At 40.6% G+C, this 27,552-nt stretch overlaps 1 protein-coding gene across 5 annotated transcripts in view; it reads left to right on the forward strand.

Annotated features, from left to right (window-relative positions):
• Positions 1–267: 267 nt before the first annotated feature.
• EIF2AK2 (eukaryotic translation initiation factor 2 alpha kinase 2) overlaps positions 268–27,552 on the forward strand; it is a 33,859-nt gene continuing 6,574 nt past the window's right edge. Inside the window, exons 1-14 of one of the 5 annotated variants that reach the window (XM_079940245.1) lie at positions 268–640; positions 3,566–3,645; positions 6,034–6,168; positions 6,522–6,642; positions 8,577–8,725; positions 10,496–10,619; positions 10,995–11,071; positions 11,240–11,336; positions 12,888–12,922; positions 14,574–14,639; positions 16,236–16,358; positions 19,139–19,255; positions 20,717–20,897; positions 24,307–24,435. In XM_079940245.1, the coding sequence (XP_079796371.1) occupies positions 6,050–6,168; positions 6,522–6,642; positions 8,577–8,725; positions 10,496–10,619; positions 10,995–11,071; positions 11,240–11,336; positions 12,888–12,922; positions 14,574–14,639; positions 16,236–16,358; positions 19,139–19,255; positions 20,717–20,897; positions 24,307–24,435 (1,338 nt within the window). In that variant the 5' untranslated portion in view covers positions 268–640; positions 3,566–3,645; positions 6,034–6,049. Of the gene's footprint in view, positions 641–3,565; positions 3,646–5,378; positions 6,169–6,521; positions 6,643–8,576; positions 8,726–10,495; positions 10,620–10,994; positions 11,072–11,239; positions 11,337–12,887; positions 12,923–14,573; positions 14,640–16,235; positions 16,359–19,138; positions 19,256–20,716; positions 20,898–24,306; positions 24,436–27,552 lie in introns of those variants that run through there. The other 4 variants (XM_079940247.1, XM_079940244.1, XM_079940248.1 and 1 more) reach the window with 4 other exon arrangements.

The following is a 27,552-nucleotide window of genomic DNA, read 5'->3' on the forward strand; positions in this document are numbered from 1 at the left end:
GAGGAGGGCAAAGAAATGGTGGTTATGGGAAAAGGAATCCTGGCTTTGCCCTGGGAGAGTTAATTTACTCAGTTTTCTTCCATTAATAAAATGGAGCTGATGATATCCAGCCCCCCAACCCCATCCCAAATATTTGTGTTGAAGAGGAAACTGGAGCGTTGATCACAGAGCGCCTGCCACGTCGCGGGCCTCGGAGACCTCAACGTACTCCCCACCTCCCGGAGTACCCTGCCCGCACGGGGGCCGGGAGCACCCCCAGAAGCAGGGGTAGGGCTGCAGGGTCTTGGACGTGCCCGGTCCGCCCCGCGGTACCCCCCACGCGGACTCGGGGTGGAGGCGCCAGTTTCCCGCTATCGCTGAGCCTGTGCGGACGTGGGCTGACGTGTGCGGACCCGTACGGACCCGTGCGGACTCGGGGTGGAGGCGGCACTTTCCCGCTATCGCTGAGCCTGTGCGGATGTGGGCTGACGTGTGCGGACCCGTACGGAGTCGTACGGACCCGTGCGGGAGGGCGGGAAGAAGGCGGAGAGGAAGGAAGGCGGAGTCCGCGGGGAAAACGAAACCGAGAGCGAACTGCCCAGACCCCGCCGAGCTTCCAGTGAGGCCGCAGCTCGCGTCCCCAGCCCGGTACTGGACTCTGGTAAGATATCCCTGACCCCTGCGCCGCCGCCTCGATAATGCTGTCCGAGGCCCTCAGCCGAGGTGCGGAGCCCTTGCTGGATCCGGGGAAAGGAGCGTGCAGCGTGGTGGGCGCTGAAAGTCATTTTCTTCCCGCGAACAATTCTTGACAGAGCAAGCGACTACTAGCCCTGGTCCGGGACGGGGGCGGGGGCGACTAGTGGAAAACGGAAGAGCCCTATGGCTTGACAGACAGATGGGAAATACGGGGGCCTGAATTGCCCAAAACATTGGCTAAAAGAATCCCCAGCCACAAATCTCTTGCCTGGGTCGTTGTAATCGTTCCCCAATTGCCCATCTTTAGCCCCCGCTCCAACTCTGTCCCCCGCCCCGCCACCTCTTCTTAATACCGTAGCCGACCGAGGGCCTTTAAGGCAGCACAGGACACCCCCGAACCCCGCTCCCCAATAGCTTCATCAGAATCCTATAAAAGGTTATTGACCTACAGACAAGGCCACCTGCTCCCTGCGTTCTGACCACACAGGCCTCATGGCTGTCCTTGGGGCAGAGCCAAGCACTGTCCTGCCTCTGGACCTCTGCACTGCCTGTTTCTTCCCGGAAAGCTCTTCCCCCAGATACAATGTCACTGTATCAGAGCAGCCTTCCCTGAACAACCTGCATGTAAGAAACCCCACTCTTCCCTTGCTGTCACCCCTACTCTGATTTAGTTTTCAACGTAGTACTTATCACCTTGTGACATTTTTTATGGGTTTGTCCATTTTCCTCCACTAGTAAGTTCACAAGAGCAGGGTTTTGTTCGCCAGTATAACCCAGTATGTGATAGGTATTCATTAAATCTTTGTTTTTGATTCATAAATTCTCTTTTGAATTCCAGAATATGAGACTTCCTATTGCCTGTGATTTCTTTAGTACTAAAAATGCCTTGCCAGATGGAAGCTAAAGGACAGACTCCCTGCTGTCACTTAGGAACTTAGAATCTTAGGAACTTAGAATCTTGGGCAGTTTATGCTCTTGTTCTTCTGTTTGCTTACTTGAACCTGAAGATCCTTAACACTGTTTATTCATTCAATTCATCAGATATTAGTTGAATGCACGTTGTTTGCCAAGCTTTGCACAGGTCCTTTGAGGGGGCCGGGTCCACAGGGGCTTGGGTCTGCCCTAAGGGTATCAAGGCACAGCCAAAGTAACTTCTGGGCATGAGTAAGATGGACATGTAATATTTATTAGTGATTATGATGGAGATTTCTTTTAGGAAGATGGTAACATAGTATTAAAATAAGATTTATTAAAAACAATTGAAGGGCTTCCCTGGTGGCGCAGTGGTTGAGAGTCCGCCTGCCGATGCAGGGGACACGGGTTCGTGCCCTGGTCCGGGAAGATCCCACATGCCGCGGAGCGGCTGGGCCCGGGAGCCATGGCCGCTGAGCCTGCGTGTCCGGAGCCTGTGCTCTGCAACGGGAGAGGCCATAGAAGTGAGAGGCCTGCATACCGCAAAAAAAAAAAAAAAAAAAAAAATTGAAAAGAAACGCCTGTTTCTTTTTTTCCAAACTTGTAAGTACTTTTTCAAAAATGCCAATTTAACTCCTTATTTGTTTACACATATATTTCACTTAAATTCAAACTGGCTTTTCATTCTGAAGATCAGCAGTTACTTAAAGTTAAAAGTGTTGAGGATTTAGGGTATTTCAATAGGACTTCAGGTTAAATAATTGCTAAGGACTCTTCCATAACTACTGTTCTGAGATCTATGACCTCCTCCAGTTGGATGTATGGTCTCATACTCGTGACTAAACTAAATGACACTTCGGTTCCTGAAAATAATGATACAGCTACAGATCCTTATCTGAAACCCTTGGGCCAGGTATGTTGTGGTACTCAGAGATTATTGGATTTTAGAAAGGCAAGGCAGTATAAATCCCATCTATTTGTAATGTTCTCAGTAGGGTTTGGGGGCAACACTCTATCATAAAACATTTCTGCAGTGAAATGTATAAATCGACAACAGAGTACGATTAAGACTCTAAATAGCTCATGTCAGTTCAGGTCTAGATGCGGGGCTACACACCCACCAAAAACAAAACAAATGAAAACAAAGTAAACCTCAGTTTTCAGTGCTTTTGCATTTTGGAATTGTAGACCAGAAGCACTGTTTATTGAGGGCCAGTGGTGTGGGAGACCCTGCTGGATGCTTTTTGTCTGATTTACTCCTCACAACAACCTGTGAATCAGGTGTTTTCATTTCTGTTTTCGGGTCATGAATCAAAGGTTCAAAGAGGTGACTCGCCCAGATCCATGTGGCTTTAAAGCATAGCCCTCTCCACAACACGAAGCGGTGATGTGAAGACAGCACCTTTGCTCAGATCTGAGCCCTCCCAGCCACCAGCATTGCTCACCCGAACCACTGCGGCAGCCCCGACTTGGTCTCCTGACTTATACTCATGCTCCACTCATCTTTCCTACACCCACCCCTCATACTCTGTTCTTTACATAACATTAGAGTGACCATTAAAAACATAAATCCAACCACATCACCCCTCTGCTGAGAACCCTCCAATAGCTTCCCACTGCAATTAGAATAACTTGCACAATCCACACCTTGGCCTTCAAGGTCTCTGTGCTGTGGCACCTGCCTACCTCTCAGACTCATTTCCCATCGTTTCCCCTTGTTCACTGTGCAGCAATCTCCTTGACCTTTTTGTCATCCCTCCAAAAGCTGTGCTGGTGCCTGCCTCCAGGCATCCTCTGCCTGAGATGGTCTTCCCCCATATCTAAGTATGGTGGACTTTCTCATCATCCAGACTTGATTTAAATATTGCCTCCTAAGAGGGGTCTTCCCTGACCACTGTATCAAAACCACCTCCCTCGTTTCTCTGCCCCCACCTATTAACACTCTTCTATCTCATAGCCCTATTTCATTTCATTGTAGCACTTCCAGCCAACTGTTATCCCCTCCTGTTACTTGTTTCTGGACTTGGTCGTCATCTTTCTTTCTTCAGTGGAATGCAGGTAGGGGCTTGATTTGTCTTGTACACATCTGTATACCCCGCATCAGAACAGTGCCTGACACTTACTAAGCATTTACCGAATGAATGAAGAAAGGATGCAAAGAAAACAGCAGATGAAGAAGAGGGAGACGGTGAGGAGGTTTAAAGTGGAGTACTTAATTTTAATGAATCATTCTGTCATTTACCTATATACTGTCCAAGTGTTCATCATTTACCACTTGTCACGGGGTGCCAGTTATACAAAGATGAGTAAGACATAGAACTAGCTCCCCAGAGAGCTCACTAACTGGTTTAAAAAGCAGTCTCGACTATGATGGGAGCTGAGCAAGGTGGGTGGCAGGCCCGTGGAGGGGTACTAGCTGCTCTCTCAGCATCAAAGAAGGATGTATTGATCCTCACAGAGGAGTGGGAATTTCCTGGTAGATAGAGGATGCAGCTATTACATTCCAAACAGAGAGAAAAGCATGTTACAAGTCATGGAGGTAAGGGAGATCTGCAGATATTTTGGTATTCATTTATTCACTATTAAGCACCTATTATAAGCCTGTCCCCTCTTATAGCTCATGGTCTCTTTCGGAAGACAGTCGGTTAAATTAGCAATTGTAATAAAGGAGACAAGGGCTATGATAGAGCATCAAACCAGGACCTCTTCTAGGGTGTCTGGGAAGTAACATTTGAGCTGAGATCTATAGGAAGCAGGAGTTAACCAGGCAAAGCAGCATCACGGGTAGACTCCAGAGCACTTCAGGAGGGAGCGTGTTGGACAGAAGCAGTTGGGAGCCAGGAAAGAGTCAGTGGGGGAGGCATTCTTTTGAGAACTATCTCTGTGTAGGTGGAATTTAAAGCCACAAGCCTCAAGGGGATCATCAGGGGAATGAGTGTAAGTAGAGCAGAGAGATCTGAGACCTGGACCTTGACACGCTATAATATTTGAAAGAAAGGATGAGGAGGAGGAACAAGGAAAGGAGACAGAGAAGGAATATCTTGTGAGGAAGGAGAGAAACCAGGAGAGGGTGGTGTCTTGGGTGTCCAAGCAAAGGAATAAGGAGGGAGAAAGGAATGAGCAGCCGTGTCACATGCTGGTTATGTGTCAAGTAGACAGGGGCTGAGAACTGACTACTGACTACTAATTTTAGAGATGGAGAAGCCATCGGTAACCTTGACAAGAACAATTTTGGTGGTTTGTGGGGGCTGCATGATTGAATTGATGTTTTGAAAAGATTATGATGTGACTCCTTTAAAAATGGAAAATAGCAGCTGTTGGTGAGGATGTGGAGAAATTGGAACCCTTGTGCGCTGCTGGTGGAAATACAAAATGGTGCAGCCACTGTGGAAAATAATTTGGCAATTCCTCATAAAGTTAAACATAAAATTACCATCTGATTCAGCAATTGCACTTGTAGGTATATACTCAAAAGATTTGAAACATCTTTTCATGTGCTTGTTGGCCATTTGTATATCTTCTTTGGAGAAATGTCTGTTCAAGTCCTTTGCCTATTTTTAATTTTTTAACTCTTTTTGTTGTTGAGCTGTAAAAGTTCTTTATATATTCTGGATCCTAGGTCTTTATCAAATATATTATTTATAAAAATTCCTTTCTGTAGATTGTCTTTTCATTTTCTTCATAGTGTCCTCTGATATATAAACATTTTTAATTTTGATGAGGCCCAATTTATCTATGTATTCTTTTGTTGCTGTGCTTTTGCTGTCATATCTCAGATTCCATTGCCAAATCTAAGGTTGTGAAGATTCACCCTTATGTTTCCTTCTAAAGTTTTATAGCTTTGGCTCTTATATTTAGATTCTATATTTTTTAGATTTTGTTTGTAATTTAAATCATTGCTACTGTCTTGCTCCAGTGAGAACCATAAACAGGGGCATGATTTGCCTGCCAAGTAAATTGTCCTAAAACTGACTTCTGACAATTTCAAAGGGGGGATTTTTGGGGATTTCATAGGAGGATCAATGTCCATACAGCTAAATCCTTCATGATTTCATAAACTTTATATATACTCTCAACCTTTTTCTTCTCAACATAAATAATTATAATTCTACTCTTGCAGGCTTTTAACTTCTCAAGCAGGTGGACAGACTTGCACTTGACACTCAGTGGAAGCAGAAAGAAAAGTTACAGAGAAGGACCTCCAGCCTTTTTTTGGCCAGTTGAGTTTTGAAAGTAGAAAATCGTGGAGAAATTAGCTTGATTGTGTAGTCCTTGAGAGAGAAAGAAAGATTTTGTAATAAGTTTTCTCTGGGTTTATGTGGGACTGAGATGAGTTGTATAAAGGAGAGTCATCTTATCCTGTTTTGTCTCTTAAACTAGACTGGGATAATTATATTAAGTATGTTCTGAGTGTATCACCTCTTTCAAACATCTCTCTTATTGTAGATTACTGTAGGAAAAAATGGCCAGTGGTCGTTCACCATGTTTCTATATAGAAGAACTTAATAAGTACCAACAAAGGAACACTGCAGTACTTAAGTATTGTGAACTATCTAAGACAGGACCTCCACATAACTTAAGGTAAGTTGCTATAAAAAAGGGTATATCCCTAGAAAATATGAACTGGGAGAATGGCAGCTCTGGCACAATTTTGAAGTCAATTCTTTAGCTTGAGAGCAAAGTTGCCAGAGAGTACTGTCTTCTTGATGTAAAATGGTAACTTCAGAGGACTCCAGAGAAAAAAGAGGGTTTAAGCCTTTCCATGCTTCAAGATGATATGCTATTTTGCTGTTTGGGGGTGACTGCTTGAATTTTATGTGGAATATAGGTTAAAATTTTCGAAGGTAGTCATAGGAAGCAGTGGTGATCAGAACACTTGTTGTTAGATAATGCATGAATTTTATGATATTTTGTGAATTTTTCTTTGAAATTAGGTTTACCTATCAAGTTACAATAGATGGCAGAGAATTTCCAAAGGCTGAAGGTAGATCAAAGAAGGAAGCCAAAAATGCTGCAGCCAAATTAGCTTTTGAAATAATTAGTAAAGAACAGAAGGTGAGTAATTACCTTTTTTTCCTAGTGAAAGGGAACTCAGAAATATCTATGGTATTTTTCTCTGTGAGAAAATACTTATATGCAGAATAAAGAAATTTACAACTTCTTTTGCTTTCAAAGTTTCGTTCAGTCTTTTTCCTGGCCCCATTTCTGTAGAACCCTGAATGAGAGGTACACCTATGGAAGAGTGGGAAAAATGGGACAATACTATTTAGAGTGCCAGCAGCAGTGACATACTCTAAGGAAACAGTGAGAAATGAGCTAACAGGTTCTGGAAGGAGCTCCTCCACCTAATTGAGGGAATGCAGTGAAAAAGGACAGAGATAGAAGTGACCATGAGGAGAATGATCTATATGGAGGGCAGATGATGAAGAACCAACATATGTATAATTGGTATCCCTGAAGATTAGAACAGAGTAACTAGTACAGAAAAAGCTATCTGAAGAGACTTCAGTAGAAAGCATTTCTGAAATAAAGAAAGACCTGGCTTCAGATTAAAACAACTCAGCAACTAAACAGATACAGAAAAATACAGAACCACCAAGAACAACATCAGCCCTTGTGAAAGTACTGAGCTCCAGGGGTCAAGAAAGAAACCTATGAGCATCTAGGCAGAAAAAATTAGATAAAATGTAAAAATGAAAAAAAAATATCATGCTGTTCACAGCACCATTAAAAACTAGGAGACATTGGAGCAGCAGCTGTAAAATGAGACAAGAAGTCATTTTACATGTGGGACAAAAGTGGATCATTCTCAGATTTTGAAAATCTTGAAAAATTTTAGTATTCAAGAGATTTTCTTGAAAAATCTTACTTGAAGGGACTTCCCTGGCGGTCCAGTGGTTAAGGCTCCGTGCTTCCACAGCAGGGGGCACAGGCTCAATCCCTGGCCTGAGAACTAACATCCCTCATGCCATGCGCTGCAGCCAAAAAGAAAAGAAAAAAAAATTTTTTTTCTTTAATTAAAAAAAAAAATCTAAGTTAAAGATGTCACCCTTCTAATCAAAATTGAGAAAAGTAAATCAGGCAAAACCCACAAACTTATAAATTGTTAAAGAGCCAGAAAACCAAGTCAAGAAGTTAGAAAAGGGGGCTTCCCTGGTGGCGCAGTGGTTGAGAGTCCGCCTGCCGATGCAGGGGACACGGGTTTGTGCCCCGGTCCGGGAAGATCCCACATGCCGCAGAGCGGCTGGGCCCGTGAGCCATGGCCGCTGAGCCTGCCCGTCCGGAGCCTGTGCTCTGCAACGGGAGAGGCCACGACAGTGAGAGGCCAGCGTACCGCCAAAAAAAAAAAAAAAAGAAGTTAGAAAAGGAACAGTAGAATACCTTTCCCCACAAAAAAGCAGAAGAAAGACAGTGATAACAATAAGGGCAGAAATTAATGTGAAAAAAACCAAAGAAATAATAAAGAAGATAAGTAGAATCAAAAGTTCTTTGACAAAGTTAACAAAGTAGAAAAACTTTGGACAAGATTTTGTCAGATTAAGAATTTTAAAAGGGACAGATAACAATGGAAGGAGTAATGCTATTATGTTCATGTTTCCTATGAAGTTGTGATCCAGGATATAGCTTTGCTTTGATATTTGTTGTCTTGTTCTTTGAGATTTACAAAGGGCACAGCAAACCAGAAAATGTTATAGAGTTTTACCGGATAAACAAGAAAATTGACTATTTTGTTTTTCTTTATGAAACTATAAAAGGGAAATGGCTGATTTCTTTTCTCCTGTTAAAATTTATCCTTGTGGGTTTTTTCTGGCAGAGGAAGACATATACTTATACTTTTATTAAAGTATTATAGTAGGGAAATCCATAAACTCGAAGTGGTGTTTCAAATTATTCATTTAGTAATTTTATTAGGCAAAAAATAGTAATTTTATTAGACAAAATAAATTTTGGTTATCATCTATATTAAACAAAACATTTCTTTCTTTTAGGCCGCTAGTCCTTCATCACTGCAGACAGGAGATCCTTCAGAAGTACCACCCATTGAGAATTACATAGGCCGTGTTAATACGATTGCCCAGAAGAAAAACCTATCTGTAATTTATGAAGAATGTGAATCGAGGGACAGTGGGCCCGATAAGTGAGATGTCGTGCTTTTCCTTCTGTTTCATTGTATCTAAGCAACAGAACAGGCTTATTTTCATGTCTCATTTTCTGGAAATATCTGTCCTTTTTGGTATGTTCTGCAGGAAAGGTTTTATATGACTTACAAGCAATGGGACATCTTTGTAATTAAAATATTGAAATGCTTAATTGGTGAAGACTTGGGACCCATATCCCATAATTGATCAAATCTGAGGAATCCTTTATTTCTGAGGTATATCTGGATGGTTTAGTCTGTAGGAAGCCTAAGAGTGGGTGGGGTGCCCCTGCTGCAGGGTTGTGAAAATCTTCCCATCCCTGAGGTCACAGTGGCAGTCACTGTGTGAAAACATCTCTGCCACACGTGTGGAATGACTCTCTTTCCACCCTTGTCAGAGTAAAGCTGTTTGTCCAGGTGTTTGCCCTTCAGATTTGATTAACTGATGTCACTCTCTAAACAAATACCATGTATTAGAAGGAATGGGCTTTCACCCTGGACTGTGCGGAGACCAAGATTTGAGGGATGTGATGAGGGGGACAGATGAGAGCGTCAGTCAGAGATATTGAGAATGTCACCAGTGAGCTAAGACTTTGGACGTGAGGAAGAAGAATCGATTTGAACTGGGAAAAGCAGAAAGCAGATGAGCATGAGGGAGATTGTTTCTCAGCTACAACCAACCAGTTAAATGAGGGAGAAGGAAAAAATATCTAAATGGCAAATAGTCCAAACAACCACTATAGGATACTGTCCTCGGAATTGACTCAGCTATGGATGCTTTACTTTTCACCCTGATGGATTTTAGGCCAGAACTAGGAAGAGAAACATGTGATAGGATTCATTGGAGTGAAATATTCAAAAGTGAATTCTGTGAGTCAATCTCAATAAATTAAGAGGCTATTTTATTTTCCCGTAGCTCACCTGTTTGGTTTCTTTGAATTAAGGGCTTTAACGTTCGATCGCTGAAAGAGAGAATTCTATTTAGGGAGTGCTGGAGAAAAATAGGAGCCCTAGAAATGATCCAGTCACTCAGCCCAGCTCCCTAACTTTCCCTTCAGAGCCTAGTGGGGAAGACTCACCCTGGTAGGGTGTGTTTCCCTCTGTGACAAATCATACTGGAATAATTCTGTAGCACTGCATGGTAACTCCACGATAAGTTCTTATATAATTGTCCAAGGATCCTTGCCTAACCACAGGCATCCTTACAGCTCATATGAGGAGGGGGTGACTTCAGCATGGGGCTTTTGCACTGTGAGGATTTTCTTAGGTGTTTGTGCACATGAGCAGGGGGCAGAAAAGGCTAAAGTTAGAGCTGAAGTTAGGGATGCTTTGCCCATCTCCTACAAAAACACTCTAACCTTATTATTTCTCCTGTAGAAGCCCCACTTCCTCTACTGGCTTTTTCTTTCCAGTTGAACATCTCTGAAAAATTCATTGGATCTGTCTTCCTTCTCTGCCTCCATGTCTTTTGACTTTTGGGGAATTTTAAAAAATCACCACTTGGTACCTTAATGCCAGATCTTTCAATGAAGCAACAAAGAGCAGTTGCCTGGAAAATGCAAGCTGAGATGTTAGCCAATCCTGGTTATTCTGGCAAACTGGTCAGCCATCTCATTGAAGGTTTAAATTAAAGAAGAAATGAACTATGAAGCCACCTATTAAATTAGTGTTATATTATGCCTTTGTTAATGTGTGTTTTTTTTTCTGAATCATGAGTTAGATTTACTGTTTTTTGGTATTTGGGTTAATACTGTTTATCATTTCTCCTAGATTTCATTATAAATGCAAAATTGGACAGAATGAATATGGTATTGGTATAGGTTCCACTAAACAGGAGGCGAAACAATTGGCTGCTAAACTGGCTTATGAAAAGATACAGTCAGAAAATTTAATGGTATGTACTGCCTTTGGATTTAATTTTTATATTTCAAAATTCTTTCTGAAGTTGATTTGAGGTTAGATGATGTTTAGATGATGCCAAGACAGCCAATCACATAGCAAAAGGATTCCTCCATTCTGTGTCCCCAAAATGAGCCATGAACCATGGGACCACGAGGCCCCATGGGATCGAGGCCCCATGGGATCACGGTTCTGTTGACAACTCAGGGTTGTTTTTTTAAATCCAGATCAAACATCCATAAAAAATGTATTAACCCCATAATTCTTTATGGCTGTGAGTTTGGTAAATGTGGGGAAATAAATGTGGTAGTTGGTTCCCAGAGACTGAGTCACTATGGAGAGGTAATTTAGTTGCACTTAAATCTTTCAGAAAGCTGACGCATCCTCTGGTTGTTTCAATACTGTGTGTGGTGATGTCCAAAGCAATTCTTCAGCGACAAACACATCGTAAGTGTGGAGAAACGGTTGTGTTATTTAGCAGATTCAAATTGTAGCTTGAAAGAGCAAATATTTATGAAAATGTTTAATGTTTAAGGAGAAGTTAGAAAAAGCAATTACTGATCAACAAAAAATAGGCAAAATTCATAAACTAATAGTTGTCCCCTTTTCTTCTAGTGCTTCTGAATCACCATCTGAAAATGACTTCTCAACAAGTGAAGCGGAAAGCAATGATAACAGTGACGCGTTAGACAAGTCTTTCCAATCTCCAGAGGTATAGTATTAATCTCTGTGCTTCCTAGTTAATCTTATTTTCCTTTGTGTTTCTCCATTTAAAAATGACCTCCAGTGCCCAACCATAATTTTTCTATTTTTTTCTCATGTGTTCTTACTAAATCAAAATATTTTGCAGCCTTTTCACTCTCTCCTTTCTTTATTAACTCCCATTCTTCACATGCAAAATTCTTCTATTCTTCACTCCCATCTTTCTCCTCCTACTTACCTTTGTATTTTCATATATTTTCTATGATCTGGCTTCAACTTTTCTATCAATTGGATAGTACTTAAAAGTTTTATGAATAGGATTCTGCTTCTGTTTTAAAAAACTAGAACTAAACTTAAAAACTAAACTTAAAAATCAGATAGTTTTTGTGGTGATGATTAGTGTTTATCAAAGTTATCCTATTTATAAAGAACTACAAGCAAATCAATAAGAAAAAGATAAGCAACTCAGTAAAAAAATGTACGAAAGAGCTGAACAGACAGTTCAGAGAAGCAATACCCAAATGGGCAACAGACAAAGTATGAAAAGATGCTTTACTTCATAATAATCAGGAAAATGCAAATCAAAACAACAGTTAGATACCATTTTAAACCCATCCATTTGAGTCTGGTTATACTAAGTGTTAGCACAGCTCTGTTGCTGTTATAACCATTATATGCTGCTGGTGGATGTATAAATTGGTACAGCCCTCTTAGAGAGCAATTTGGCAACATGTGGTAGACTTGAGGGTGTGCCAGCTGTACCACCAAACAGTTCTGTTCCTAGGTACATCTTCTAGAGAAACATGGGTATGTGTGCATATAGAAACATGTATAAGCATGTTCTTTGCAAAGTTGTTTGTAATAGAAGATACTGGAAACAATATTGTCCATGAACAGAATGTCTGAATTTATCATAATGTAGTCACTGTGCAAAACTGAGGCTGGCAGGTGATATGAGCTCAAGAAATCTTAGTCTGGTGTTCGCAGTCTGTGTCAGCATATTAAAATTGGTAAAAAACCACAAAACCTAACAGAATGAAAGTGAATATGAGCGAAGAAGAGCTATATGATATTAATTTTTGAGAGATATATCAAAGACTCCTTTTTTGGCTAAATGTTAAAATTAAATTATTAATTTGTCCTAAAAATGACAATATTTTAAACTAGATCTCTGGGCCACACTTGTGTCTTTACTAGCAGTGTGAGTGATTGTGATGCACACCTTCTTGCTAAGATCTGCTGGCCAGAGGATCACCTAGGACGCCATATTCTATACCTGGAAAATCAGTGCTTCTGCAGAACATGCCCTACAATTTGTCTTTTTTGACCTTCCTGCCATATCTGTCTGGTTGCTAAAATCGGTGAGAACTTTGATATAGCCAAGTGCAGTGAAAGCAGGGCTTAGTGAGAGCATACAAATTGATGAGGTTGTTAATCTAAGGACAAAGAAATGTGATCAAAGAACCATCTAGATATACAGGAGAAAGGATGGCAAGAAAAAGCAAGATACTTAATTTAATCATCTGAAACTATTGATATTCTCCATTTTCTTTTATTATAGAACAGTTCCAGAAATAATCCCAGAAAGGTGAAGAGGTGAGTATCATTATGCATTGAACATGTTTTGAAATGTAGTTTTATTTCAGACTTAGTTTATTAGCCTTATTTATTAAGTCTTCAGTATTTGTAGGGTACTATATGCCCTTATTTGAGTGGAGTTTCAGAGTAGAAAGAATAATTAAGGCTCACTGAAATCTTGAAATCTACAAACAATACTTTTAAATACGTGGAGAACTCTTTGAACATACACACACACTACACTGTAGACATAAAGGCCTATGGGGCTATTGGTCGAGTAATTGATTAAGGGCATTATTTTGGACGAGGCTGACACAGGAAATGGGTTTGCAGAGATGTTTTCACGAGAAGTGCATAATGGGAATTCCCTGGCGGTCCAGTGGTTAAGACTCTGTGCTTTCACTACGGGAGCCTAGGTTCAATCCCTGGTGGGGGAACTAAGATCCCACAGGTGTGTGGCACGGCCAAAACACGCACGCACACACACACACACACGCACGCACACACACACAATAGAGAAGTGCATTATTTTGCAGATAAGCAGGTAGAGTAGAAATGGTATCATAACTTGGGGAAGAAAAAAAAGACCAAATGTTATGTAAATTATGGTGACTTGGTTTCTTGAACTGAAAAGAAAAGCAAGGACGTCAGTATAGTCAGCAGTGAGAGTGAGATGGCAGCAGGAGCCATTATAAGGCACCAGTACATTCCAAACAGTAGGCGATGTTTGCAGAGAGATGATGCCTGATGCGGGTATTTGAATGAAGATGGGAGAGGTCTGTGTGTGAGATGATCAGGCTGTCAGTCGTGGTTCTAGTGTCAGGGAGGAGGAAGGAGGAGCGTTTGTGAGACAGACTGTAAAGGAAGAGTAGACATGACTTGAGGGAACTGAGTTACAGAACTGGTTGAAGAAGATGCAAAGGAAAAAAGATACAAAGATTGTTCCTTGTGGATGAGATGCTGACAAGAGTCATGGCACTGATGCTGTTAAGGGAGTTGAAGACTTGACGGCTTAGGGGAGAGATAGCAGTTTGTATTTGTTTAGTTTTAGGTGGTATTTGAACTTCCAGTTGTAGGAGGCTTACCACCAGCAAGGAATAAAGGTCAAAGGAAACACAACCAGGATGAGAGTCCAAAGAGATATATTTCCTGAGGTTTTGAGTCTAGAGGGAGAAAAAGAGAGGCCAGCGGCATGCTGACAATGAATGTGTTAAGGCCAAAAGAGGAACCAAGAAAGGAGTGAAAAATAGAGGACAGAGAACCATATTGTTTCTAAAGAAAAAGGTTAGTATTTGCTACCTCATTATTCTAATAGTTGACTCAAAATATAAAAAGCCGGGGCTTCCTTGGTGGCGCAGTGGTTGAGAGTCCGCCTGCCAATGCAGGGGACACAGGTTCGTGCCCCGGTCCGGGAGGATCCCACATGCCACAGAGCGGCTGGGCGCGTGAGCCATGGCCGCTGAGCCTGCGCGTCCGGAGCCTGTGCTCCGCAACGGGAGAGGCCACAACAGTGAGAGGCCCGCGTACTGCAAAAAAAAAAAAAAAAAATATATATATATATATATATATATATATATATATATAAAGCCTAGTGCGACATGAAACCTACTAACATAAACAAGTTACATTGATTTCAGTTTTGAGTTTACGGGCTTCTCTTAACTTCTAGATCTTTGGCACCTAGATTTGACTCTCCTGTGAAGACGGAAGAAAGCATGTATACTGTGGACTCCAGGTAAGAGGGAAAACTGTGAAAAAGAATTTGTTTAAGGATACATTTGCTCCTCTGACAAAAGTTTCTTAAGGGACTGTTGAACATCAGGCAGGTTAAATTATATTTCTACCTGAACTGTTTAATTGTTTTAGCACAATCAGGCCCACAAAGGATCATTGTCTCTTGGAGGAACACAATTTAGATGTATCCAAATGGAATGTGGTAAATGTAGATCTGTGTGATACTCAGGTGGATTTCTCTGACATCTATGGAAGGTTTTAATATTGAAAGCAAATGTTTCTATAAACCAGTGATTTTTTTTTTCAACAAAAGTACTCCTGCAGGAATCAGAGTAGATCCACTTGGATCTGTATTCCATTTTCCAGCTCCATAGCAGATTTCACTTTGAAAAGGGGTTGCTTTTGTGGTAGATCATGTGTTTGGGCTTAAATAAAGTATCTAAAACAAAGGAGGCCTATTTGCAACAGGGGGACATTGAATATGAGCTTAAAAAATAATAAAGAATCACCAAATATTTAATAAGTACCTAGTATATACCTGGCACTGTGCTGGACATTGGATTTATAGCAGGAACAAATAGAAACAGCTCCTGCCCTCCTGGAGTTTTGAGGGGATGATGATTACATGAAAAAGTCTGTAATTACAAACCGTGGTCAGAGGTCTGAAGGAAAAGCCATGACATGGTTAGAAATGAAAGCAGAACCCTTGGATGTAGAGTGAGGGGCGAGGCAAAGCTTTCTCTGGGGTCACATTTGTGGGGAGGCCCTGAGCTTCTGCAGAAGAGCATGTGGGAAGGTGAAGGTGGGAAAGGTGATGTGAACGTCGGAGGAGCGGAGACAAGGCCGTGTGCTGGGAGGGCAGTGAGCAAGGGCCCGGGGCCATGAGACCAGCTGGAGAGGGAGGCAGGGCCAAACAGGTGGCCCCTTGTAGCCCATGCAAGGACTTTCTGGGCTTTGCTGAATGCAGGGGCAGGCTATGGGAGGATCTAGGCAATAAACAGATGTGATCAGACTTAGTGTTTATCACACTGGTTGCTTTGTGGATCACGGATTGGAGCGGAGGAAGGAGGGGAAGTGGAGTGTCCAGTGAACAAAGTTCTGCGGGAGTCTGATGGAAGTTTGGACTGAAGGGAAAAGGTGGGCAGACACCAGCAGATGTGTTTTAGAAGGAGAATTGGCAGAGTTAATGATGGAATGTGGGGCATGAGGGAGAGGGGAAACCCAAGGAGTTGCCAACGTAGGCAGGCTCAGAGCATGTGCTCATTTCTCTTGTAACAGCTTGGTGGTAGCCGGGGAACACAGTGTGGCACTGTTTTCTAAAGTTTTATACTTGGGATAAGATTCTTTACCATGGCTTTTGTTTAACCAGAAGGTGACTGACTCTCAGGGGTGATCTGTTATGTAGGGATGGGAAGAGGGAAGACCTATCCTTTGCAATTCAAGAATTTCTGTGAAGTGGATCCTTCTTATTCAGAAGAGGAGAGTCCTGCTTATTAGACAGTCCATTTCACCAGTGCTGTTAAGGGAAAGTGGGAGGGTGGGAGTGGGGAGCAGCGAACCCTGAACCTCAGAATAACAGTAACGTTCATCTTTCAAGGTTTATCAGAGATTTTACAGAAATAACACCAATTGGCGAAGGTGGATTTGGCCAAGTTTTCAAAGCCAAACACAAAATTGACGAGAAGACTTATGTTATTAAATGTGTTAAATATAATAACGAGTAAGTAGTAATATTTTATTTTTTTGAATGGGAAGGTGTTTTGAATCTGCAACTATTCTTTTTTATGTATCTCTCTTCTGCACTAGCGTATTATTATTATTTTTTAATCCTCCTTAAAAATGTCATTCTACCATGAGGAGCTTGGCTTACTCTGAAATGATCTCACTTTACCGTGGTTACTTCAATTAAAAAATGGATATACCACTGATCATCCTTTTGAGGCCGTCTTGATGAAAACTAAAGTTATAAAATCATTTAGCTTAAGATGACCTTCGAGATTTTGTAGTTTCATCTCCTTATCTTAACAGATGAGGGGACTGAGATCCAAAGATATGAACTGATTTGACAAAGGTAAAAGCTAGTGGGTGTTCGTTGTCTATTATTGCATAATCCACAACTCCAAAATGTCGTGGCTTAAAAACACCTAGTTATTACTATCTCTAGTGGTCCTGTGAGTTGATTGTGCTCATCTGGGCCATTCTTCATGCATTTGCAGTTAGGAGCTTGACAAGGCTGGACATCGGAGATGGCTCTCTCACATGGCGCTGGCTGTGGCTACAAGTCCCACTGGCACTTGTTAACCAGAGCACCTCCACATGGCCCCTTTATGTGGTCTTGGCTTTTCACAGCTTAGTTGTTGGGTTCTGAGGACTGTCCCAGAGCAACTCATCCCAGGAGGGAGCCGTCTTGGAAGTTCCACATTATATTGGTTAAACAGAGTTACTAAGAGCAGCTCGAGGGGAGGGCAAATAGACTACTTCTTACTCTGAGGAGTGGATGCAAGTATGTGGAGAGAAGGAATTCATGATGACCATATTGGACACTATCTATTGTGGTAACAAAGTGGAGATTTAGAGCTCATTCTCTGGAATACCAGTCTGCTGTGTTCCCACTATATACCAGTGCGTCCCATGTTTGTCTTACGTATTATCTGTGCCCTTCCCAAGCCCCACCCCACTCCAATTACTGGATAGCAGAACTCCTTCAGGAAGGAAAACACAGAGGAAGCAGGTCTTAAATCACATGTTCACCAGTCTTGCTTGTTGTTTTCTGGCAGTTGTTAACTATTTGTAACTTGGCCGGACTGATCCCTCAAGGACTAGAGAAGGACATGGAAAAGGGATATGGGTGAAGGAAAATGACATGAGCAAAGGAGAAGCAGGCATGGTGTCCCAGGTGTTCTTCATCTAGTTAAACCAACCTACTTTCTGTCCCATGGACAGAAAGCCTTGCAGTTGAAATACCTTCATACCTACTCGGCATCAAAACAAGGCTTTTTCCTTCTTCATCGTTTTGCTTAACAGAAATGAAATACGGTTGTTCCTTCTCTCCCCTAACATCTTTTTTAATGGTCATACTTAATTATGATAAGGGTGCAATGTCTTGGACATTTCTAGTGGCTTCATAAATTGGTAAAACATAAATTGGTGAAAAATACACTTGGAGATATTAATCTAGAGCCATAAAAATGTTTAGATGCTTTGACCCATGGATTTCCTATCTGGGAACCTATTCCAAGGATATTACCCAGATTATGGGAAAAGCTATTCAAGAAGATAAAAATCACAATCACAATGTCATTTATAGCAGTGAGAAATTAGAGCAAACAAAATATTCAGCAATGAAGAAATGATTAAGTATGTTTTGTTCTCTCCCCTGATCAATGGCTATTTTGCAGTCATTAAAAATGAGGGTTATGTTCTGTAAATATTATACATGAAATAGTATGATGCTGGAAGTTGCTTTAGAATAATCCAGGGGGAAGATGAGGAAGTAGGTAAGAGTATAAATGAAACAAGATTGGCCAGGAGTTAATAACTGTTTTATCTGATGAAACAGTGATGGCCAGGTAGGGGCTCATTCTACTATTTCCTCTACTTCTTTATACTTTTGAAATCTTACATTAAAAACTTTATACATGATGGTTATACAGATTGTATAATAATCAGGAAAATTTTAAAGCTAATACATTATATAGAAAAAAATAGGATAAAAATATACCCTATAATTACAAATATGTAAACATGTATATGAAGAAAGACTATAATAAATAATCTAAAATAATAAATGATTATGTTAGAATTGCGTTGACATATGAGTAATTTTTTTCTTTATTTTTATAAATTTTACATCATGTAGAACTTTTCAAATTAAAAAAAGAAATTATAAAATGTTTGCTTATTTTCTCATCCTTGAAATCACAAATTTATTTATTCCATTTGGCATAGAATTGTCATAGCTCTTGACTACACATCCCTGTAAAGCTTCCACATTGTGCAATGAAATTTCAGTCTCTCTGCATAGATCACCCCCTTTGTGTACTTTTGCCACACACTGAAAATTCTGAATTAGATTCTTCATGCTGCTTGTGTTACCTACCACTTCTGCCCAAATGGGGTTTGCTTATGAAATCCAAATTGATTTTAACACGTCTAAATAAAACATAGTGGATGATTTTTTTTAGCTCCCCCCCAGAAAAAAAAAATTCCATCACTGGCAGTTCACAGACTACTACGTATGACTTTTAAACTGTGATGTTTAGAATAATTAAGTTACTGTTTTTTTCTCTTATGTTGAGAGTGAGAAGAGCTGTGTTTTTTCTGTGTGTTCACTCTTTCCTTTTGAGCACTGCTGGCTTGCATTCTAAAACTCAGTGTGGAAACCATGGTGACTGTTTAATAAGGGAATATAAGTAGTTGTCTGCTGTTGCTCGAGGCGTTTTGTTGTTGTTATCAGGGATGGATACTGACGCTTTTGTGTTCCCTGTTTCTTTTGACTAGGAAGGTAGAGCGTGAAGTGAAAGCTTTGGCAATGCTTGATCATGCAAATATCGTTCACTACCACAGTTGTTGGGATGGGCTTGATTACGATCCTGAGCAAAGCATAAATTCTTCAAGGTAACTAAAAGGAAATTCCCATAGTCATGATGGGATAGAGGAAACAGTCATTTACTATGTGTGGGCCACTGGGTAAGGCCATTAATTATTACATTTAATAATCACAGCCAGAAACACTGAGACACTGTTATGCCTCCATTCTACAGGTAAGGAGACAATGAATAGTCTTTTTCTTGCTCCAGACTTGCTTTAAAAAACCTTTTTTTAATTGTCCTCCGTGGTTTTTGAAATCTCAGGTTTAGCTTTCCTGACTCTGTTGTTTAAGGTACAGGCTTGCTCCCATGCCCTGACTTCAGTCCAGGCCATAAACGCAGTCTTGTGAAGAAGGTTTGAACTTGCTGTCTATGCTGCATTTGGAGGCTCCCCTCCTTCCTCCACTGCCAGCCCTCTTCTGTCCCTCTCACCTGGTTGGCAGGGTGCAGTCAAGGGGCCTCTTCTGAATGCAGTTATACCCCTTACGGTCAGGTGGTGGGCAGTGAAAATAATTCCAAGACCCTGAGCTGTGACGGGGGCTCCCTCCCCTCAAACCTTGCATTACTGACGATTTGTCTCAGATAAGCCACTGCAAAGGGACTGAAGGGTTTTAAAGAGCTGGCGCCTCCCTTGGAAAGTCACCCATTGTTTCTTGGAGACAGTCCTTTCAGTATAATCCTGAGGCCACTGTGGGCCTGTTCATCACCGTCTCCACACCATGTAATTGAGAACCTTATCATCGGTTTCAGAAGTACCATCAACATACAGACTTCTTCAGCTTTCAGCAAATTCCTGGCTACCTTTTTCTATTTTCTAGCCAATATATGCTCAAAGAATTTAAATTAGTATTGAGGCCAACTTAGTTCAGAAAAAAACCCAAAAGCCAAAACCAAAACAAAAAACCATGGTTAGCAAAATCAGTCCTCCCTGCTATACCTCATAGCAATTTGTTGGCACTTTTCTTAAATTCTTATCTACGTACTATTATTTTAGGTTTGTTTTTCCTTTATCTCTGTCCTATTAAACTATAATCCTCATGACAGCAAAGATAGTGTCTAACTCACTTTCTTATCTTTAGATGCCTGTTCTGTGCCTTTCACAAAATAGATGCTCAGTAGAGCAATGGTGAATTAAAATGTTTCAAAATTACTGTATATATTAATGAAATTTGGTTTTCTGCAATTCCATTGTATTTATGCTTCTATTCCTATCTATTAGCAAAGATAATCAAGGACCTTCAGCAACAAAGAATGGGCAGGCTGCTACTTTATAACTTAGCTAAACAAAGCTTTGGATACCTGGGAATTTATGATTTAAATAAAGACTGGGTTATAATGTTTTGATTCAAATTTGTTATATTTAGGTTTGTTTAGAGACATATTTTGGCATTTTTAAGAAGGTGCAATTTTTTCAATGGAATTTTAAGTGTATTTTTTAATAAATTTATGTGTATTGCTACTTCTAACATACTGTGAGTTTTATACCCAGATCAAAGACTAGGTGCCTTTTCATCCAAATGGAATACTGTGATAAAGGGACATTGGAGCAATGGATTAACAGTAGAAGAGGCAAGGAACAAGACAAACGTTTGGCTTTGGTATTCTTTGAACAAATAACAGAAGGAGTGCATTACATACATTCAAAACAGTTAATTCATAGAGACCTTAAGGTAAGTGGAAAAAGTACTTTGTTAGGAAATGATAAATTAGTTAATTTAAAAGTCTATCTTCTTTAGTTTCAGAATCGATTGACAGTCGTGAGGAAATAACATCTCTGATCCTCTAAAGTTAGAATGGATCTAGCACTTGCCCCAAATACCAATCTATAGAACCACGCAGAAGGTCTCCAGGGCTGTAAACTTATGGAGACACTGAGCTCCACAGGAAGAAGCTCATTCACTTCTGGTTCTATTTGTCATCCTGGCTGAGAGTCACACCCCAGTTGTAAACACTAAGAGCTTTAGTATACTGAACACTTGTGCAAATAATTATTGTGGCTGGCACAGCCAGCTGGCTGCTCTGTCCCTGCCTCTACTGCTTCTCAGGCTTGTCTGAGAGGCAGAAGGGACTCTGGTAACTGGCTTTGGGAACATGGGTCTCTTAACCTTTCAGTCATTACTCTTGAGGGCAGTCACAGCCACTAGGTCCAGAGTCTAGAATTTCCTTGGCATTTGGTTAGACATCTGTGCCCCATGATTGGAAAATTGCAGTAACCCAAACCTTGGAACATGTAGCATATCTTTGTATTTTCATTTTCTTCGGGCTTCCTAGCTTCTTTTATGGTCTAGTTGAGCAGTTTTCCCATTTCCTCCTCAAAAGTGAAAGAAGAGAGACAGAAGAGCTTTCAGTCTGTCCTCCATACTCCCTGTGATTTGCCTATGCTTATCACAGACTGGCCATGCTGAATCCTGTCACCGAATCTTTGCTCATGTTCTTGCATTGGACACTCTCTGCCTGTCCCCTTTGGTACCAATTCCTTTATGAGCCTTTCCCAGTCACTCTGGATCAGACAGAAGCACCTTGTCTATGTGGACCTTGACTCTCTGCTTATCCCACCTGTCTAAAACAGCCGGGAATGAGAAACAAAGCAAAAAGTTCCTTGAGAAAAATAAGCAACCATGTACATAGTTGTTTGTTTGGCCCAGGTAGAAAAAGATGGCCCTTAAGAGGTATTGCATCCTTGGTCTGCCCGGGGGCTGGATGTCTGATGCCTTCAAGTAGGAGTCTACCTCGTTCCAGTATCTTTTTTTAACAGTATCTGAAGGTGTTCTTTGAAGTTGGAATGATATAATGACTCTGTTCAAAAGGTTACATTTAGAATGGCTATACCTACACTTCGAAATAAATGGTAGAGTTAAATAAGAAGTTAAACACAATTATCTATTTATATAATCATTTGCAAATAAATTACCTACTTACACAGTCATTTCCTCTACTCTGCAGTTTGAGTGTTACCTCCCAGACCCTTGTCAGGATGAGTTAATGAAATTCTGATCGGTGCTCCCTTCTCCCACCACCTGGTCTGCCAGTTCCCTTCTGTATTCCGCACTGCTTGTGCTCCGTGTCGGGGAGTGATCTTTTCTTGTGTCTGCAGAGAATGTTTGCTCTATGTCGGCAGGTGCTCAAAGGTCAAACTTTAATACTACTGAGCCTTCTTTTCATCTTCTTCAACTTCCTAGCTTCACTGCTACAGTTACTGTTTTCTCATATCTGAGACAAGATATGAACAAAGGTGTGCACCTTATTTTGTGATGCTTTGCAAAATACCTGCTCCTGGTGGCTTTGCCAGAGAACAGTCTTTACCCAATAAAGCCCCTATTCTATAAAGTCGACCAGCATTTACCTTAAGAACCAGACCAAAAATGCTGGTGATGGACACAGAGGTTTGTGGAGTGACGGCTTAGGGCCTGAGGAGTTCAGTCCCCCAATCGGCCCAGGCCCCTCAGTCAGCCTCAGCCCTTATTCCTGTACCTCCTGGATAAAGTTTGCTCCTTTTTTTTTTTTGGCCACAACTTGCGGCTTGTGGGATCTTAGTTCCCCGACGAGGGATCTAAACTGGGCCCCCTGCAGTGGAAGCTCAGAGTCCTAACCACTGAACCACCAGGGAATTCCCAGTTGGCACCCTTTTTTTTTCCGCACCCTTTTTTATGTTCTACCATCCAACATTTTGCCTAGTCATACCATAACTGATTAGACAAAATGTGGCATCATGTTTTTTTCTTTTTAATGAACTATAAACAAGCAATCTAATATTTTTATTAGACAGTCCCATCCAGCTTATATATTTAGACAGTTTCGTAAATGCAACCTCCTATTTCTCAGAGCCAGGCTGTAGCCTTGTGTGGGACCAGCAGTTGTACCTGCAAACCCAACATCTTCCTACACTGTAACTTGAATACAGCAGAGGCACATTTTCTCTCTACATCCCCACAAGTCTACAGGTTTCCGTCCGTGTTACTGGCGGTAGGTTCCAATCTAACCATTAATTGTTCTAATCTAACTGCTGATTTCTGCATGGGCTTTTTCAGGCTGGTTCTTCGAAGCTGCTCTTTCAACCTGCTTGGGCTTATGGTCTCTTCTCTTTCAGTTTCTTTACTAGGCCCTCTCCTAAGTGTTGTCTCCTTGAGTCTGTGTGTGTGTGTGGATAGCCCAACATTGCATTGAAAGTAGCTTTCTCAAGAATGGCAAAATATTAATTTCCTCATCAACAACCTTCATGTTTTCATGGTCTTTTAGAATATTGGTCAATACCTTCTACAAAGTTGTGGAATTGTCATTCGGTTCTTCTATTCCTTTTTTTTTTTTCAATCTGCTTAAAGAATTACGTGGAAAAAAAATATTTCAGTGCTACTCATCAGCTTCCAGTTAACTTGATATGCCTTCAAAGATAGAGGGCGAGCCTGCATACTGTTCTCCATAGTGGCTGTATCAATTCAAAGATATTAAAAAAAAAAAAAAGATGGGCTACGTTTGTGAAGAAGTTGTCAGACGCCTGGAGAAATAGACGTAAAGGAAGGCTCCAGGGGAAATTCTGCATATGATATTCTGCAGCATTATTGGGAATGGCCTCATTCTGAGAATCTCAAAATTAGAAAGGATCTTAAGGGTGTCTACTTCAATCCCCATCAAATCCTGGACTCATATTTGCAATGTTTCCACCAAGTGGGCGTCCAGCCCTGTCTTGAATACTTCATAGGATGGGGAACTCTCTAACTCCCATTCTTTGGACCACACGATTAGTATATCAGGATATATTAAGGCAAATCTTGTGGTTGTTTTCATCCTCTAGTCCTGGATCTGTCCCCTGGGACCAGGCAGGGTGAGTCCACCTTCCACTTATCTTAAGATATTTGAAGGCAGCTATGCCCCAAGCCTTCTCTGCTCTCAGCCAAAAAGTCCTTACTTCCTCAGCTAGCATTTTAAAGACCGATAATAATAAATTTCCTGTTTTGGGCTTACCTATGTAAGAGTAAATGCCTTATAAGTAAATATAAAAATAGCTGTTACTAAATATGATTTGGATGTGTGATAAAAGTCTTGTCAAATTGGTACTTACAAGTTAAAATTTTTTTTCTGTAGCCATGTAATATATTTTTAGTAGAGACGAACCAAATAAAGATTGGAGACTTTGGACTTGTAACATACCTGAAAAATGATGAAGCGCGGACAAGTAAACAGGGAACTAGGCTATACATGAGCCCAGAACAGGTGAGGTCCCCTTCCTTTCTGTTGATATATATTTTTATCTCTTTCATTTTTTTAACTATAAAAATAATAGGCACCTCTCATAAAATTAAAACAGTACAGAAGTAAATAGAATAAAAATGGAAAGCTCTCCTTACCCTTCCTTTCTACTCTTCTCACTAGAGTTTGTGGTTTATCCTTTTAGATCATTTTCTTTGAGTTATAAAAAATATACAGATAAAAATACATATTTACAGAGACTTTTTACATAAAAACATACATAAATACATTTTACAAGATACTATAATGTCATTTTGTGACTTAATTTTTTTTTACTCAACAGTATATCATAATCTTTCCATAGCTGTACAAATAGATCTGACACTTTTTTTTTTTTTTTTTTTTGCGGTACGCGGGCCTCTCACTGTTGTGGCCTCTCCTGTTGCAGAGCACAGGCTCCGGACGTGTAGGCTCAGCGGCCATGGCTCACAGGCCCAGCTGCTCTGTGGCATGTGGGATCTTCCCGGACTGGGGCACGAACCCGTGTCCCCTGCATTGGCAGGCGGACTCTCAACCACTGCGCCACCAGGGAAGCCCTTGACACATTATTTTTAACAAGTGTATTGTATGCCAAAGTATAGATATACCGGCACGCATTTAACTATTGCCTTATTGATGGGCATTTATTTAGATTGTTTCCAACTTTTTACATTTATAGACATGTTATGTGTCTTCCTCCTTATCTTTGAGTCTAAAAACAAATATTTCGATGATAATCAATGATAGATTCTTTGAATTGAAATTGTTGACTAGAATGACAGGTGCAGTTCAAAGTTGATACATACTATTAATGCATATATGTGGAACCTGGAAAAATGGTACCGATGAACCCGTTTGTAGGGCAGAAATAGAGACACCGATGTCCATACAAACATATGGACACCAAGGGGGGAAAGTGGCCAGGGGTGGGATGAACTGGGAGATTGGGATTGACGTGTATATACTGATATGTATAAAATAGATAACTAATAAGAACCTGCTGTATAAAAAATAGATAAAATACAAAAATTCAAAAAAAATTGATACATGCTTTGAAATTGTCATTCAAAATAAGTGACTCTAGTATGTTCTCCTACTAATGTGTACGAGAATGCCGCCTCCTCCCTCACACTCTCAGTCAGACTATGGAATTATCAGACTGCAGTTTTGGTCACTGAGATGAATGAGGTGTAGCTTAATCTTTTTTTTTTTTTTTTGACTGCGTTGGGTCTTCGTTGCTGCGCGCGGGCTTTCTCTAGTTGCAGTGAGCAGGGGCTACTCTTCGTTGCGGTGCACGGGCTTCTCATCGCGGTGGCTTCTCATTGCGGAGCATGGGCTCTAGGTGCGTGGGATTCAGTAGTTGTGACACACGGGCTCTGTAGTTGTGGCTCACGGGCTCTAGAGCTCAGGCTCAGTAGTTGTGGTGCATGGGCTTAGTTGCTCTGCGGCATGTGGGAATCTTCCTGGACCAGGGATCAAACCTGTATCCCCTACATTGGCACGCGGATTCTTAACCACTGCGCCACCAGGGAAGTCCCTCAATACTTTCTTTATGGCTTCTGGGTTAATCATTTTTATTTTGGAGGTCCTTCCTACCACAAGATTATAAAAGTATTTCGTGTTTTTATTGATACTTTAGCTGAATTAATTTTTGTATATATATGAAGGAGTATAACTTGATTTTCCCCATGTGGGTATGAAACTGCCCCATCACCATATATCAAATAGTTAATGATCTAAAATATTCTTTTAAGGAAAATTTATAGAGACAAAAAGTAGAACAGAGGTTACCAGGGGCTGAGGGGAGAGAGGAATGGGAAGTTGTTGTTTCATAGGTACATTTTCTGTTTGTGATGAAAAAATTTCTGGAGATAGATAGTGGTGATGATTATGCAACATTGTGAAGGCACTTAATGCCACTAAATTGTACAAATGGAAATGATTAAAACGGTAAATTATATATATATATATTTAACACAATATAAATATGCTATTTTATCATATATGAAATTCCCACACACTTATGGATCTGTTTCTGGACTCTATTCTGTCCAGTTGATTTATTTAATCTTCTTCCTCTTTAATACCATCCTGTTTAATTATTATAGCATTATAAAATGTTTTATATTTTAGCATTATAGAATTATTATAGCATTATATAATGTCCTGATAAATATCAGGACATTATTCTTCAATTAAAAAATGTTCTACCTTAAGCTTATACAGTGCTGTATTATATCTCAATGAAACTGGAAGAAAAAAATGTTCTTAGTGTTCACATTTACTATTCCAAATAAACTGTAGAATCAGTTTGTCATGTTCCACAACTGGTGTTGATGTTTGATAGCAATTGCATTATATTTAAGGATTCAATTGAGGGGAATTGACATCTTTATATATTTGAGACTTCTTCTCCAAGAAGTCTCCAAGAAATTGGTATATTTCTCCCAATTATTCAAATCCTCCTCAGTCAGCTTTTGCCAGGCTATGCTATGGTAACAAATGACACTGATTTCCCAGTGGCATACACAACACCAAAGGTTTATTTCTTGCTCACGTGGTGTGATGGCTGCAGTCTTGGCCCAGTTTTGCCCCACGTGATTCCTTCATTCTAGAACCCAGGCTGAAGGAAGAACCCTATCTGAGTATTTCTGTCCTCACTGCAGAAAGCAGTGTCAGAACCTTGTGATGGCTTTTAAGATTCTGCTCCTCAGTGGCATACATCACCGAAAGTCATTGCCCAGAGCAAATTGGCCAGCTCAAGACAAGCACATGGTGGGGAAGTGTCATGCTCTCTCTGGGAGGCCAGTGCACAATTGGGAGCAATAATATATTCTACCTCAAGGCCACTTTTATATTCTTCAATGAAAACATTCAATGAAAATTTGTTTTTTCTTTATGAATATTGTTCATATTTTTAAAGCTTTTCTCTGGATATGTATCATGTTTTGCTATTAAAATGGGTTATTGGTTATTAGTGAGGCTGCTGATTTTTTAAATATATTTATTTTTAATTGTGGTAAAATACACATAACATAAAATTTACCATCTTTACCGGTTTTAAGTGTGCAGTTCTGTGGCATTAAGTACATTCACACTGTT

This window comes from Stenella coeruleoalba, assembly GCF_951394435.1.
Source record: "Stenella coeruleoalba genome assembly, chromosome: 13".
Classification (NCBI taxonomy): domain Eukaryota; kingdom Metazoa; phylum Chordata; class Mammalia; order Artiodactyla; family Delphinidae; genus Stenella; species Stenella coeruleoalba.